Source organism: Sinocyclocheilus anshuiensis, unplaced genomic scaffold (genome assembly GCF_001515605.1).
Source record: "Sinocyclocheilus anshuiensis isolate Anshui unplaced genomic scaffold, SAMN03320099.WGS_v1.1 scaffold1906, whole genome shotgun sequence".
Taxonomy (NCBI): Eukaryota; Metazoa; Chordata; class Actinopteri; order Cypriniformes; family Cyprinidae; genus Sinocyclocheilus; species Sinocyclocheilus anshuiensis.
In genome coordinates this window covers 615,418-632,436 of record NW_015546187.1, presented here as the reverse complement: position 1 = coordinate 632,436, position 17,019 = coordinate 615,418, and the positions used below count along the sequence as shown (strand labels likewise).

Here is a 17,019-nt window from a genome sequence, read left to right as displayed (position 1 = left end):
TTTTTTTTTTTTGTATGGTTTTTTTTTTTTTTTGTGGTTTTTTTTTTTTTTTTTTTTTCCGTTTAGTTCTAGCATGAATGGAATTGATATTTAATTATATAATATAATTAATGTAATATTTTCACTCAAATATATTTGCAGTAACTTCAAAATACCAAATGTGCCCAATATATTGGTCTACCACAGTTACAAATGCCGAGTAGCCTGATGTAAAATAATTTACAGTTGCATTCAAAACCCATTAAATGAGATGAATAACCTGTCGTAGGTAGTTTTTGTATTAATGCTCCTGTGTTATTTTTCCCAGGCACACCCCAACTGATGCTCACTGCAGGCCCCAATGTCGCAGTCCCCCCACAGCAGCCTTACGGCTACGGCTACCCCACGGCGACTGGCTACGGCCAACCCGCACAGCCAGGCTTCGGCTACGGCATGTGAAGCCCTCCTGCCCACAGCTGTCCATCCATCTCTCCTTAAGTTCCTTACTAGCTTATTGTGATCTACTCACAAGGTTATAGAAAGTAAAAAAAAAAAAAAAGTTTTAAATTATTTTCCTTAAAATGCAATGAAGGACTTCATTTTTATTTGTGTTGTCAAAGAAAATAATCGGACCACATTTTTGTTATTTCACATTCCATATTTAAGGCTACGTATATCACTAGTTTTTCTTTCTTAATAATTATTTTTTTTTTTGGTGAGCTAATTTTTTTTAAGGGGGCATGGGTTGTGTATGTAAGTGGAGTGTCGAGAAGAGCAATTAACCTTAAAATATGTCGTGAAGCATCTGATTTGCACTCTGTCGTGAGAGGAAACTAATGTAGATTATCTTAATTTTGATGTATTGTATGTGAAGAGCTTACACTGTCAGTCTGTTTAATGCATTTCATTATTGTATATTCTGAAAAAAGGTTAAACAATATTTGAACATGAACGTATGCATCCATGGGTACATTTAGCTAACACTAAGTAATAATCTGATATTCTACACAAATATGTAGCTGTATGGAAATTTTAAGCGCATACAGACATGAATATAGTAAATGATTTTAATCCCTTAGCCTAAACAGGTTTCCCCGATCGACCTCGTAGTTAACATCTCATTCACTCCTTGTGTAACAGGTGACCTTTCCTTGTATTGAATACAGTGCTCTTTCTTGTGTGAATCCATTTCCATAAATGAGCAAGGGATACATTGATTCTTCTGACTTCTGTGTTTACTCATCCGATTCTTTGTATTGAGGTTTGTGTGTGCGCCAGGTGTCGTGCTGTTCTAGCTCACTATTCGTAGTGTACAGAAGAATGAATACACAAATGGATATTTGCTTTGTCCACCTGTAAGATTTGTGTGCGATCTGCAGATTCAGAAAACTGGGGAATAAATTCACAGGATTGTGATTATTTTGGTGGCTTGATTGTAAATTGGCAAAGATTAAAATGAAACTTGTCCATTCTCCATCATATAGCTTGCCACTTTGTTTTTCTACAAATCACAGACACAGCAGCCATTAAAGGTGCACATGGTCTTTTTTTTTTCCTTTCAGTTTTGCTAGTGGATATGACGGTCATATTGGAAGGAACTGAAAAAATATTTTGTGTAGCCATAATTTATTATATATTACACAAAAAGAAAAAATCGGCAGGATCATATGATCTCAACATGGTGGCGCCCATGAGGCGACCCCCTTCATGTACATTAACATTTATTAGGCTACTGATGTAACATATTTTACACAAATTTAATCTAAAACTTTAAAATGAGGGAGAATTGCGGAGACTTTAAATTTGCAGAAACGTATATGTAAACATGTTAATTTATATCAATCTATAAGAGAGAAGCCTGGAAAAAATGTTTAAAATTCAACACAGTTTAGACGTGTATAAATAGGCACACGGGAAATGACATGAACTTCCTTCGGTCATTCGATAGTACTCTAGAAAATCTTGAGAAGTCAGATATTCTGATCCCGGATACGCGTGTAGCAGAATAAAAGTGTTGATTAGTCATCCTAAAATAGCCTTTCTATTTTTGTCATCGACAGAGCCCCCAAACCATACGGAGAAGCTGCTGTGCGATAACCTAAATTAAAATTGACAAACTTTCTATAATATTGAGAGCGTGGTGAAAATGTCAGCCAAACTAAAGCTCGCTGAATTTTAGCGTTATGATAAAATCGACTCAACAGATGCCAGTCAGCGGGCAGTCGTTCGCTCTGGGTCTTTTATTTTGAAACGACTGAACCGTTCTCCAGCTGAACGTGAGTCATTTCCTGTGGCTGTTGTCGCTTATTGCTGCTGTCGGGACGGAAGAGTGGTTGCAGGTATGACTGTGTCCCTTCACTTTACATGACCTCTGTTATGACACCTTTCTCTCTTTTTAGCCCGAAAGTATGTGAACATCACTGTGTACTCGACGCTGAGTCTGAAATCAAATATAAACAGCGACAGGGGACTCAAAGCTAACCTAGATAGCTAATTCTTGCCGGTTCATCATCCACATGGACTGTTTGAAGTAAATATAACCTGTAAATGGAATCTGGAAATGGTATTTTGTTTATTTAAAATAATTGGTAATTACCCAACAGGTATTCAAAATTCTCATATACTATAACCCTATTTAATCAGTTAGTTAATCTTATGCTATGAAGTTATAGTTTAGTTGGGTTAGCTTACGTGCTAGTTAAAGGTCCTAGTTCAACCTATACAGGTGATCAGAGTCCTGTGATGGAAATAAATGAATATACTGGTACTAGAATACATTATAATTCCTTCTTTTTCGTCAGTTTTATTGATTGTAATGGTCTTTGGGATCATCAGATTATTAAAAAAAGTTTTTTTTTTTTAATCAACATTTATTACATTTATTCCCTAAAGACTAACTACTAATCCACTCAAGGTTTTCTTGAGAGGACAAACCACCAACACTTCCAAATTTGATTTGAGATGTTTGTCTGCCTTCGGCAAACTTCCCAAGACCTCAGTGAGTCATGTTTTAGCGGCTGTCATTTATGATGACATTGCAAAGTTTGTTTTCTGTGTGCAGGTGTCTGAACTGTAAACAGTAGTGGGAGATGGCTGCAAATGGAGCAGAATGTGAACAGCCACAGAAAAGACTAGGCCCTAAAGACAAGCAGAATGGCAGTTCTACAGGTTTGTTAAGCTGATGGAAAGCTGAATTAATCAATTACCTGCTGGCAGCCACAGCGTAACTCTCAGCTGAGCTGGTCAAGGGTCAGGACCAGAGATAAACAGACCTGCCCTAGTCACGGATAGATTGATCTATCATCATTGATCTTAAAGAAATAGTTCACCCTAAAATGAAATAATTTTTGCTGAAAATGTACTCACCCTCAGGCCAATTTAGCATCACTTGCTCACCAATGGATGCTTTGCATGTTGTTTTAAAATATAATTGAATGGTATTTTAAAAGCTTGTGTATTGTACCCACAGATTCATCTCTGAGAGAGAGAAAGCAGCTGGACAAGGAAGAGCGTCTCTCTTTAGTACTGTGGAAGAGGCCTTTTACCACACTACAGTATTTCTGCATAGAAACCCTCATTACCCTGAAAGAATGGACATGGAAGTAAGAAATTTAGTTTACACTCACTCACAATTGTACACTCAATTTTAAGTGTCTTTTATATATAGTTTATGGGAAGTTTAACCACATTATTTGTCCTTGTATGGTGAAATTGATTTCCTATCAATGCTAAAAAAGTGAAATGGCACCGAGTGATATTTACAACTATCATTCAGGGTCTTTCCTGAGGGAACTGAATACATTTCAAAAGTTTGAAGTCAGAAAATAAAAGTATTAATTTCTTTAAAAATGTATATATATATATATATATATTTACTAATTATAATTAGATTACTAAAGATTTCCATTTTTAAATAAATGTTCTTTTAAGAAATTCTGAAAAAAGTGAATCAGTTTCCATAAAAACATGAAGCAGCACAACCGTTTGAAAAAATAATTTGTTCCTTGAGTAGCAAATCAGCATATTAGAATGATTTCTGAAGGATCATGTGACACTGAATACTGGAGTAATGATGCTGAAAATTCAGCTTGGCATCACAGCATCACTTTATGTTGAAATAGCAGTATTTTAAATTGCAATATATAATAGTAAAATTACTGTTATTACTGTATTTCTGATCAAATAAATGCAGACTTGATGAGCACAAGACTTCAAAATAATGAAAAAAATCTTTTGACTCCAAACCTTTGAACTGTAGGGCTAATTGGGATTATTTTAATTCATTTATAGTCATACTTCTAATCAGATCTACCTTTTAGTAATGGAATCGAACCTACTTTTAATAGTACAGATCAGTATTCAGTGGCTATTTATTTATTTTGCAGGCTTTGGCAGAGAAGAGGTGTGGTATTTTTGACTGTAGTCCTTTTTTCACTTTTCTCAGTGGCTTACTCAATAGAAGGAGCACATCAAGAGGTGAGCTCAGGGGCTTCTACAGCATCTTTGTTGTAGCCAGAATTGTTGTATTGTTAATGTAATTGAATTATTGTAACATTTCTTAAGATCAGTTTCTTTATAAAGCTTCTATAAGGTAGTCATTTAGAGAATTTATTCCTCTGAAGCGTCTTGATTCTTTATCAACTTAGTGTTTGTATTGTTTGTAGTATGTCCAGTACCTGGAGAAGAAGTTCCTGTGGTGTGCCTACTGGGTAGGCCTGGGTATTTTGTCTTCAGTCGGTCTTGGAACTGGACTGCACACTTTCCTTCTGTACCTGGTAAGAATTCTTATGCTGGACCCCGCTGTATGTATGTAAATACATACATTTATATGACCTCAATGGTTACAAACACGTTCTGAAACACATCTCAGGTGGTCTTTACATACGGTACAGTCAGGTATTCCACTAAATGAACTGTTAGGGGCCCAGTGGGACCCTCTGTCAAAAGGGAAGTGTATGTGTGCTCGATGTTCCACTGGAGTATATTAATAGTGTGACAGTGAGAGCATGTGCTCCTCTGCTTCTCTACAGCAGATCTCGTAATCAGAACCTTCCACCAGTTTCCACTGACTCAGACTGAACTGCGAGACCGTGGTCAGAGTGTCCACTTCCACTGGCTGTGGTGAAAGTCACACCCCTTCTTTGTCACAAGAGAACTCTAGTACTTTGTGCTCAGTTTGTTTTGCATTGTGAAAGAATGGGATGTGAAAGTGCAAATATGCACAGTGTTTCACCACCAGACTTTTGTGCAAAGATGAACATTTCCACACGTCAAACTCTTTTTTTCTTTTTTTTTTTTCTTTTCTTTTTGAATTTAAGGACAAAAACTATAGAGAAAAAAGCACACACAAAATAATTATTACTTTTTAGGGCAGTCACGGTCAGTTTTATACACCTAACTTTGGGGGAAAAAAAATACACTTAATATAATACAGTACTTAATATAATATACTTTAATATTATATTTTTTTCCTTGGGGTTGGTAAAATTAATTGATTATCATAAATTATTAGAATTTAAAATAACAGATTTCTATTTAAATATTCTTTAGAATGTAATTTATTGATGTGATGCAAAGCTGAATTTTCAGCATCATTACTCCAGTCTTCAGTGTCACATGATCCTTAAGAAATCATTCTAATATGCTGATTTACTGCACAAGAAACATTTCATATTATTAGCATGACAATCGCAGCTTCTGTCGAATCGCGATCTCGATTCCATTTCGATTTATCGGGCAGCCCTATTATCAACGTTAAAAACTGTTGAGCTGCTTCATATTTTTGTGGAAACTGTGTTTTGTGGAAACTTTTTTTTCAGGATTCTTAATTAATAGAAAGGTCAACAGAACCGTGTTTATTTGAAATACATTTTTTTGTAACATTATAAATTCCTGTTACTTTTGATCACTTTAATGCATCCTTGCTGAATAAAAACCTAATTGTTGGTGGGTCTTTGGCACCAAAAGCCCTGCTTTAAACTTTAATATAAGGAAACGGCTAATATAAGGAAACCAGCCTGTCAAAACTAGCAGGTTCTCATCATCTGCATATAATGATTGAGTTTGGGAAGTGGCTTGTGTCAGGTTTCAGTGTCTGGGAAATCAACTTGATTGCAATGAGTTAACCAGATAAAACCGTCGCTGTATCAGGCTCTTTGCTGTGACACCGTCATGAGCTCATTCCTCTGAAAGTGACTAAAAAATGGTCCTGACTCTGGTTGACATCACCTCCGCCTGTAAAGATCCCAACAGTCAGCAGAGTAACATAAGACCTAACATCAATATTTAGACTGGGTTTAGGTTTAACAGGCTTTTTTTAATGTAGGTTTTGGATATCTTGTTGCTTTATGGTCATCATAAAGCAACGTTTGAAGTGAGAAAATAAAGGTTTCCGTATCACTTAATGCATCTGTATGGTATTTTCTGTTGGATTAAGGTTGATTTGGATGGATCTGTCCACTGAATGGTACCACCTGACTCATTCTTGCCTCCTTCGGTTATGCAAGGTTAATCAGAGGTTAAAAATGCAAGACATGGTATATTGTCCAGTCTCCTCTACCACGTATCATCTCCCACGGACAGACCGACTGTGGGAATGAATGACATCAATGTCTGTTTTCACTTAGCAAATGAATTGTCATTCAGTAGGTGTTGCGGTTTTTCCATCGCGCTGCATTGATGTCACAAGTTTTTTGCGGTTGCATTTGAACCACAAGTGCTTTTGAGGTAGTTTTATGTACTTGGTCAACGAACAATTGTTTATTTTACTTGTGAGGTACAAGTCTTAGAAATGTATCATGCTGTGCATGTGACCGCGCTCATGGAAAAGAAATGTTCATGCTCACGTGAAGTATTATTTCAGTCTGTAAACATGTGATTGCATCATTTCCTCCAGGGTCCACACATAGCTTCTGTCACCCTGGCTGCATATGAATGTGGCTCTGTGAATTTTCCCGAGCCGCCCTACCCAGCCCAGATAGTGTGTCCGGAGGAGGTCCTGCAGGAGAGCATCTCATTATGGATCATCATGTCGAAGGTTCGCCTGGAGGCCTGCATGTGGGTGAGTGTTTTCACAGCGCAGTCTTTCCTCATCAAGTACTAAAGCTGCTCACTTTAAGGCACTCTTGAAAGTCAAAACTCTTGCCAAGTGTAAAAAGCGGTCACTAAATTTTGTGGACTTATTTCAAACCCTGCAACAAGTATGATGTCACCACCTCTGTTTAAAAAAATAAAATGTTTATTGAATTATGTATGATAATAAAAAAACAATACAATTATATATATTACATGTGTGTGTATGTATATATATATATATATATATATATATATAAATAAATAAATAAATATTTGTTTTTCCCCCAACACAATTTTAGATTTTTATCTTTTTGTAATTATTAAATAATTTTGTTATAAACATTTGCTAACAATGCTTTGCATCAGCTTTTTAATTTAAGTTTGCATTATTTAAAACTTCTGTTTATGCAAATCCTTTGCGTTTGATTATCAGAAGTCAATCTAATGTTTTGATCCTTTTTGGCATCTTTTGCCATATAAATTTATATCTCAAGCTTGAACTATGTTCTCAAAAACCTTTATGATGAATCACATGTTGTCCCCATTAGGCTCATCATTTGTGACTGTTTGCAGGGTGCGGGCACAGCTATTGGAGAGCTGCCTCCTTACTTCATGGCACGGGCGGCACGGCTGTCTGGAGCAGATCCTGATGATGAAGACTATGAGGAATTTGAGGAGATGCTGGAGCAGGCACAGAGCGCACAGGTCAGGATTTAATCTCATACTGGACCCGCATGTCCGAACCTTCACCTTCACACAGGCAGCAGTTCCTTTTGATCATCATTAGGAGCTCTGGTAGATGTTCAAAGCTTAACTAACCATTTCCTTCCAGTGCTCCGACAGTGATGCCCCCCATGATGCAGCTGATACTGTATCCTGTTAGTGGGAGGTGTCCCAGTGTCTTATTCCCATGAGCCCTCGCTATTGTGGTTCACTTATGGGTCACATGATTTCTTGGAAGGGCTCTCCCCTGACTTCCAGTAAACCCTTTGAGCAGCGGGTGACTCAGAAGTAGAGCTTCCCTTTAATCACAGCTTCTTAGTGTCTAAGTGGACCCCACATGGTCTGCCTTCACACAAAGATTTTTAATTGGAGCGCTTTAATATGGTGCATTTTACCCCAGAGTTTAGTGATTAATCAGCAAAATTGCATACTTTTTATTTATTTATTTTGCAGAATCATACACAAAAGTAATTATTTTAAATAATTTTTGTAAAATATATTTGAAAAGTTTTTTTATAATATGTTTTATTTCTTTGTAATTTAGCTGAAAGTTTACTTCATAAATTGTTCTAAAACAATATACAATGAATAATTTATTTAAATATAAAAAAATAATTATAATAAAATACAAATAGTTCCTAATTATTTAATATTTTTGATATGATTTTAGATTTTAAATAAATAGTTTCAAATAATATAAAGTCAATTTTATATAGCAGTAGTAAAAAGTCATGTAGATTGGTGAATCCTAAGATCAATTGTCTGTCAAGCCCAAATATCTATTTTTTTTTTTTTTACCTAAATGTTAAAATTGTCAAATTTCTTACAGGATTTTGCAACAAGAGCCAAGCTTGCAGTGCAAAACATGGTGCAGAAAGTGGGATTTTTTGGAATTCTAGCTTGTGCCTCCGTAAGTAACTTTCTTGAACGTTTTTTTCCCATTTTATCCCACATTTCTGTTTTGTTTTTTTCACTATTCTGAGATATTAACACAGAATTGTGAGATATTCAAGACTTTCAAGAAACAAACTTCCAATTATGAGAAGAAAAGTCTGAATTGACATATCGTTAAGCCCCGCCCCCCTTAGTTACCGTTGTTCCCTCGGACAAACAAACGGAGCTGCGCACTGTCTTCCAATGACAGCTGTCAGTGTGAAAACCTTGTCCCACGATGTTTTTATACAATTTTGGACACAGAAGGGCCACCATTCAAGTGGGAATTAAATATACCATGGAGGGATATATAAAATATTTTAAAATAAATACGGTGGGTAACTCGAAGGGAGGGTTTACAGATCACAATGCACAATGGAGAAGTCTCATGTTACAGGCGTCAGGATCGCGGATGACAAGACGCAGGATCAACACTGTTCATGTATCGCAGGGTACGATTAAATTAATGTACATTTAACCAGTTTAATATGGAGAGGCACTGAAATGTAGACCTTCGTTTATGTGTTTTTGACCTACACTGTACATGACGTGAGAACAGTCCGCTATTTAGGTTTGTAATAGCATTGACTCACTAACTTTAACGTTAGCTGGTTTTAGCCAGAGATACCTTGCTGAAACGCAAGATGACATTAACGTTCTACTTGAGCAGCTGAAAATTGTAACTTAATGAGAGTATGACGACCAGAAAATGAACGTTTTTTTTCTTCATTGTGATTGGGGTTGAATGCTTAGGGACATTTTGCTGTTTTGGTTGGGTTTAGGAAATGTAATAAATTCTATTGCCTATCCTCTCAGGATACCTTGAATCAGTGTTACAAGTACCGCAGACACATAGTTTTTTTCCATTTTTGTAGCATAAACGCCATCAAACCGTTGAGCGCTTCGGGTCTTCCAGTGTTTCTCTATGGCGCTTAAACCGAAAGATGTCCGAGTTCCGCTCCCCGTGCAACTGATACTCGACTGCCATTGGCTCATCTGCGTTTGAGGGGAGGGGCTTGCCGATAGGTCAATTGTGAGATATAATCTTGCAATTCACTTTATTTGGTGCGGAAACAAAAAAAAAAAAAAATGTGCGAGATTCAAACTCAGAATTCAGAGAAGAAAAACCAGAATTGCAAAATGTAAACTCAGAATTGAGAGATAAAGTCACAATTACCTTTATTTTTTTATATATTATGAAATGTTATATATTATGAATGGAGTATGTCTCTTCATTTACTTACCTCTATCATTTTTTTAATAAAATGTCTTTATTTTTTGCCTATTTCATAATTACAGATTTCAAATGTAAATGGTTTACAGTAACATATCCAGTGTGAATAAGCAGTTAATGTTCTGCGTTCACTGGGTTTAATGCAATACTTGGTACTGAGTTTCACATTGATTTTCCAGTATATTATCTTTCAGTGTTTACCAGTGCTTACAATGTTTCTCAGATCCCAAATCCCTTGTTTGACCTGGCTGGAATCACCTGTGGTCATTTCCTGATTCCATTCTGGACCTTCTTTGGAGCGACTCTCATCGGAAAGGCCATTATTAAGATGCACATTCAGGTATGTAAAGAGTATGAAAACAAATGTTACATATTTGTTAAACGCTTCTAAACAGAAGTGTTTTGCTTTTTGAGTGAGTCATAATTAAAGAGATAATTCCCATAAAGTAATTTTTCAGTTGACTGGTGCCACTAGATCATCAAAGACACACCTTTGCATGTAGCTCCTCGGAGTTTTAAATGTTGACTAAGCAGATTCTAGACAGCGGTGCATTTGATGTCTTCAGGTCTGCTTATTTCATCCAAACGATCAAATCATGAGCATGAGTGAGTCAGTGATCTCACCGGGTGTCACATGTCTCATCACAGAGTTATTGTCTCACTGTCTCCTAAAGACACGAAACATAAGATCTGCTGCATGCAACCGCCGCCTTGAGGAACATGCCGTTGATTCATTGTCTGACAATGTTTATCTACTTTTTGCTTCTCTACAGAAACTATTTGTTATCATAACATTCAGCAAGCACATAGTGGAGCAGATGGTCTCTGTGATCGGGTGAGTAACGACACCAGCGTGAGATGAATATGGACACCCTGTGTAAACAACGCTAAACATTATAGCGAATAAATAACAGATACATGAATCAAGAATGCATGAAATTATAGTGGTTGTGCACATTCTGAAGATGGTTTGTTTGCTTTTGGCTTTATGAGTGGTAATTAAAAGTGTTTTTTTTTTGTATCATTAATCATTTAATGAATCATGCACAATGAATAAAAAAATTGAGAGAAAAATATATATACACATTAATGTTAAAAAGTTTTGAGGTCAGCAAGATTTTTTTTTTAAAGAATTTAATTAGTGCTGTCAAACGATTAATCGCATCCAAAATAAAAGTTGTTGTTTACATGATATATGCGTGTGTACTATGTATATTTATTATGTATATATAAATACACACACATGCATGTATATATTTAAGAAAAATATGTTATGTTTATATATTAAATATATTTATGTGTGATATAATTTATATGAATATAAATATATACACGTAAATACATGTAAATATTTTCAATATATATACTGTATGTGTGTGTCTTTATATATACATAATAAATATATACAGTACACATATTATGTAAACAAAAACTTTTATTTTGGATGCGATTAATTGCGATTAATCGTTTGACAGCTCTAAATGTAATACTTTTGTTCAGTAATGATGCATTACATTGGTAAAAAAATGACATATATAATGTTATAAAAATATTTTTATCAAAGAATCCTGAAAAAAATATGTATTACAGAAATAAGCCACACATTTTTCTTTTCATTGATAATAAGAAATGCACCAAATCAGCATATTAGAATGATTTCTGAAGAATCATGTGACGCTGAAGACTGGAGTAATGATGCTAAAAATTCAGATTTGCCTCACAGAAATAAATTACTTTTTAAAATATATTCAAATATAAAACAGCTTTTTAAAATTGTAATAATATTTCAGAATATTATTGCATTTTTGATCTAATAAATCCAGCCTTGGTGAGCATTTAAAAACATAAAAAAAACTTATGAGTAGTAGTGTATAGATGGAAATAAAGATTAATTTATTTTACCTATAAGAAAGAAATGTCATTGTGACATGTAAATGCACAAAAGGAAACCAAAAAAAGGATCTAGCAGGGTTCATTGAACTCTTTCATGAGCTGTGGCGTGCTTTTTTTGTTAATGCTTGCCTGCAAACCCCTTTCACACAGTCCGGTTCTTAGCATTGTTTAGTCTGAATCATCTATAGTTTCTGTTCCTCTGTACTGCTCAATCCGTCCAGGTCACATTTCACCTAAAAATCATAAAGAAAGAAGAAATTATATTGCGTAAATTGATCCTATTTTAAGACCATTAAGATTTTTTTGTTTCTCTGTCGTGCCATTGACATTGAAGTACATCAGAGCTCAAAGCTAAAGCCTTGGGTGAAGAAAGATGTGCTTAATTGCCATTTAAAAACTGTTAAAAACCTGTAGTTGACTATTAAGACTGTTTATGATCATCTTTGTAATGCTTTTCATTTGATTGTAGGGTGAAATGAGACCTTGAGATACACCAACACTACATTTGCATCACATACTAAAGCCACTTATTAGTAAGCATGAGAAATCTTCACCATTTATGGTGATGTCTGTGAGTTTAGCAGGGGATGCAGTCAGAATTGAGATGATGTAGCAGAGTGACTCAACAGTAGAGATGTGGTCTCCATGTTGGAACTCAAAAGAACAAATGAAACTACTAGTCATCTCTGAATGAGGCGCGACAGTTGTAGCTTTATAATCAAGCCACATCGAAAGCACTTCATAATTACGAGTTTCATCACATGAATTCGATGTGCCGCTCTAACTTGAGGTTGTTAATCATCAGCCTGTTGGGAGTTTTCTTGTGGTGAGACCAGTAACGTTCAGACTTCATATTGTGGTTCCTTTCAATAGTATTTCTGCGCTTTTCGATGTAATAAAGATATGATAATTGCATCTGAAACTGAAGATATGTGGTGCAGAAGTATTATAATTGATCCTACATGATAGCTTGGTTTCACTGACATTCACGCCCACCCAAAACTGGGCGGTTCTTTCTACATCGCAGTGATGACCCAATATTGAGTCACTTCCTCATTAATTGCTTACAACTAAAAATTAAAAGTGAATTTCTTTTTTTTCCTAATGGTGTTTTTTTAATTCTAAAAATGTAATCTTCATTAAGTAATTCTGATTCATTAAGTAATGTTTTAAAATAATGAGAAATATAATAAAAATAGAAATATAATAAAGCCCAAATTTCTTTATTACAAATTTATGAACATATGAAAGACAAATTTAATATGGCCCAAAAATCTGTAAGTAATTCTGTTTTTATTTTTCTAAAAGATATTCCTTGATTCTAAAAATATGAAAGAAGTTTAATGTGGCCCAAAAGTCCTCACTGAGTCATTTTTATAATTATGTATTTATATATAATTTGTCTTTTTTTCTGCAGGGTGAAAGCTGGCTCTCGTGGGTATTTGAGAAAGTGGTGCTGGTCATGGTGTGCTATTTTATTCTGTCCATCATTAACTCCATGGCACAGAGCTACGCCAAGCGTCTCCAGCAGAAGAAGTGCTCAGAAGAGAAAACAAAATGACGGACTCACAGAAAACCATCTCACGCTCCTGTTTCGGAACCAATTAAATATTTAAGCTAAAACTGAGCATCTCTTCAGAAACCTTTTAGGGAGTACTTGGAGGCCCAGAGAGCCAAGCTTCATAACCCAGCGGGCGATGGAGCAGCAGCAGTAAGAATTAACAAATGTCCTCTCATTTGTTAACGTTCATTCAGATCCCTTTAGTTACGTGGAGTCCCTCTTCATTTGTCTGTAGTGTGCTCGGCTATTTAAAATCAGATTTAACATTTAGAGATTTTTGTCTTTACAGAACCAAGGCAGTCTAGTTAACAGGCTGTGTGGAGTCATATTTGTTGCAATGCCTTATGCAACATTTGGAGCATTTATTTAATTGCATTTTTTGTTAATGTGATATATATATATAAAAAAATTGTTTATTACTCTCATTCAATTTCATTCTCACATTTTATTATTTTATTTTATTTAGAAACCTTTTACTTGATTCTAAAAATATTAAAGGCTAATTTAATTTGGCCCGTGAGTAATTCTGATTGTTTTAATGCTTTAACTCCATGGCACAGAGCTACGCCAAGCGTCTCCAGCAGAAGAAGTGCTCAGAAGAGAAAACAAAATGACGGACTCACAGAAAACCATCTCACGCTCCTGTTTCGGAACCAATTAAATATTTAAGCTAAAACTGCTACATGAGCACTGATTTATGTGCGCTTCTGTATGTTAACGTTCATTCAGATCCCTTTAGTTACGTGGAGTCCCTCTTCATTTGTCTGTAGTGTGCTCGGCTATTTAAAATCAGATTTAACATTTAGAGATTTTTGTCTTTACAGAACCAAGGCAGTCTAGTTAACAGGCTGTGTGGAGTCATATTTGTTGCAATGCCTTATGCAACATTTGGAGGTCATGCTTCCATTGAAGTGAATACAGTTCTTAATCGATAGATTGATTGATTTAATTTCTAACATACAGGTATGGATGGGCAGGGTCGGTGTTGTGATTGGAATTTTCAGGGACAGTTTTTTTTTTAATCGATATTGATGTCATTTTGTATTTCTTTAACTGTTTAAAGAGGATAGCAATATCAACTCAGATCATCGTGGTTTCTAAATAGTTTGCACATCTTGTAAAATAATGTTTTGACTATGCGCACATGATGTTTATTCTCTGGTCTTAAACCAAAATGTCACAAACTAGTGGATGTAACTTTTAACCCAAGAAAATTAAGATGTAATATTTGCATATGTTTGTGCATTTTGAGCTAAAACTATGTTGATCCATACTTTCCTCTTATTTTGGGCTGAAGTATTTGTGTAGATAATTATGATTTCCCTCAGAACTATTGTTACATAATTAGTTTGACATTAAATTAATTAATACATCTGTTGTGTTACATTTGCATTTTACGTTAAAAAAATACATAATGAAAAATTTGGTTCTCTGGGTTCAGACCAATGGATGACAGAATTTGGAGGATGTGGCCTAAAAAAAGGTATGTGGAAGGTTATCTATCGGTCGGTCTGTCTATGTCTGTCTGTCTGTGTCTATGTCTGTGTCAGTCATAAGTCTGTCTATTGTTCTATGTGTCTATCATCCGTCTGTCTATTTTTCTGTCTGTCTAATCACACGTATATGAGCTATAAGAAGTGTCCCGTTTCAGTGTGTTGTGCTCATTCAGTTGTAAGTGTCCCATTCTGTCAGGTAGCTTATCAGACTGGTGTTGACTGTAAGTCATATGGCAACATCAGTTTAATAGGCTGCCTGAAATTTTGGGAGGTCACCATCTGCATATTTTGAGGCTGAATATTGTGATAGAAATGTTTACCTGAACTATGTAGGCTACTAACTAATGATTGTGTTCTGCAGTGTTCAATGGATCTGAATAGCTAATGAATTATTTCCTAGTTTATTAGACTAAGTAAGCAGATCATATGTGAACATATGTAGGCTAACTGAAACATTTTGCTTTTCTTCTTTAACTCTTGATTTGTTTTCTAGGTCTATTAAGTCTGTAATAGGCTTCTTCTGCTTGCCATTTTCTCATTAGATTCAGTTGTTTATTTAAGCGAAAAAATGTGATCTATTAAGATGGGTTACATTTATACAGAATAAAACTGTTTTCAGTTTGTCTATAAAATGCTGCAGTTCACAAACCCTGGTTTCCTTCTTGCATGTGTTTTGCCACGTTAAACACATTATAGTGTCAATGGTTTAAAAAACATTTAGGCATAATTAAAGAGAATGTTTTGTATGGTAAAACTTTAGGCAGCACAGCATGACGGTTAGATGCGGGGCCATTAGTGAACAACACTTCTTCAGTGCAAACTCAATTGCATCATTGTATTGAGGGCTTTTCTGAGGCTTTCAAACGCAGTTTTGTTGTGGGTCATTGTTGTAAGATGAATCGTCCTTCATTTTCTAGCTGTAGGCCTACGTGCAGATTCCTTCAGGATTTTTCTGTATTTGGGTCCATCCATCTAGAGAATTTCAGCTGAGATGCGACAGTGCTTCCACCGTCCTTGTCTGTGATATGCAGTGATGACGTTTAAGATTTAGTCTTATAGTCATTTATATTTTATATATTTAAATTTTTATAATTTATATAAACAACCAATTCGGATATGAAATCATAAATATCAGAGAAAGAAAAATTCGCCAATATACAAAAAAACAAGCAGGCATTAAAAACTCAATTGATAATTATAACAGTCATCTGTAAACCTCAATAAACCTCTAAGGGATAGTTCACCCATATATTTACAGCTTTGAAAGACAGAAATAAATATTTGTATCACAAAATGATGAATTTAACTGCGTGGCAGGAAAGGCACATCATATGAAATCAGTATTGTCACATTCTTTATGATGAGCTGTGTATGATCAGGTAAATCAGAGGTGTGTGTAGCTGGAGATGATCTGTTCCAGTGCTGTAAAACCGTCCAGAAAATCCTCCTCCGAGATTCCAAACTTCGTATACTGATGAACATAGGCCCTACAGGAAAATAAAAATCAGTAAAACGATACAAAACTTTGTCCAGTATTTATGTTACTGTATTTCTTACCTTGATGCAAACATATTCCAAGCCTTCCTGACTATATTGTCCAGGGGTTTCAAATGGGACTGGCTGTTACTGACCAGAATGGCAGACCTTTTATATCCATTGAAGGCGACAGGAGAGGTCCATGTGCTGAAACTATTTTCTGTTTTAAGCCACGGCACATATAACGCAGGATCCTTAAAACCATCTGTTGATCGAAGTAATTTGCATGTTAGTTTTCTATACATTTGTAAAAATGTTAAAATGCTGTTCCAATTGCAAGAACATGTTTTCTGATAAAAGCTTGCATTGTACACTACTTCAGGTCTCTAGCCTGCTATATATATATATATATATTATTTTTTTTAAATTGGCATTAAGCCACGGCACATATAACGCAGGATCCTTAAAACCATCTGTTGATCGAAGTAATTTGCATGTTAGTTTTCTATACATTTGTAAAAATGTTAAAACGCTGTTCCAATTGCAAGAACATGTTTTCTGATAAAAGCTTGCATGTACACTACTTCAGGTCTCTAGCCTGCTATATATATATATATTTTTTTTTAAATTGGCAAAGGATGAAAAAGACA

The 17,019-nt window shown here is 35.2% G+C and overlaps 1 protein-coding gene and 1 pseudogene across 5 annotated transcripts; one reads left to right on the top strand and one right to left on the bottom strand.

Moving 5' to 3' along the window:
- Positions 1 to 2,229: 2,229 nt before the first annotated feature.
- Positions 2,230 to 10,919, top strand: LOC107701424 (vacuole membrane protein 1). 5 transcript variants are annotated; one of them, XM_016503423.1, is made up of 10 exons: positions 2,230 to 2,318; positions 3,041 to 3,147; positions 3,449 to 3,581; positions 4,365 to 4,455; positions 4,644 to 4,754; positions 6,875 to 7,039; positions 7,627 to 7,758; positions 8,606 to 8,686; positions 10,167 to 10,283; positions 10,717 to 10,916. In XM_016503423.1, the coding sequence occupies exons 2-10, from the start codon at positions 3,069 to 3,071 to the stop codon at positions 10,780 to 10,782; spliced, it is 975 nt and encodes a 324-aa protein (XP_016358909.1). In that variant the 5' UTR covers positions 2,230 to 2,318; positions 3,041 to 3,068; the 3' UTR covers positions 10,783 to 10,916. The 5 variants fall into 5 exon arrangements, with proteins under 5 accessions (XP_016358909.1, XP_016358912.1, XP_016358910.1 ...); XM_016503426.1 differs by lacking the exon at positions 2,230 to 2,318 and adding an exon at positions 2,331 to 2,509 and having other exon boundaries at positions 10,717 to 10,919; XM_016503424.1 differs by lacking the exon at positions 2,230 to 2,318 and adding an exon at positions 2,331 to 2,542 and having other exon boundaries at positions 10,717 to 10,919.
- Positions 10,920 to 15,170: 4,251 nt separating this feature from the next.
- The window catches only part of LOC107701422 (tubulin delta chain-like), a 4,768-nt pseudogene continuing 2,919 nt past the window's right edge, over positions 15,171 to 17,019 (bottom strand).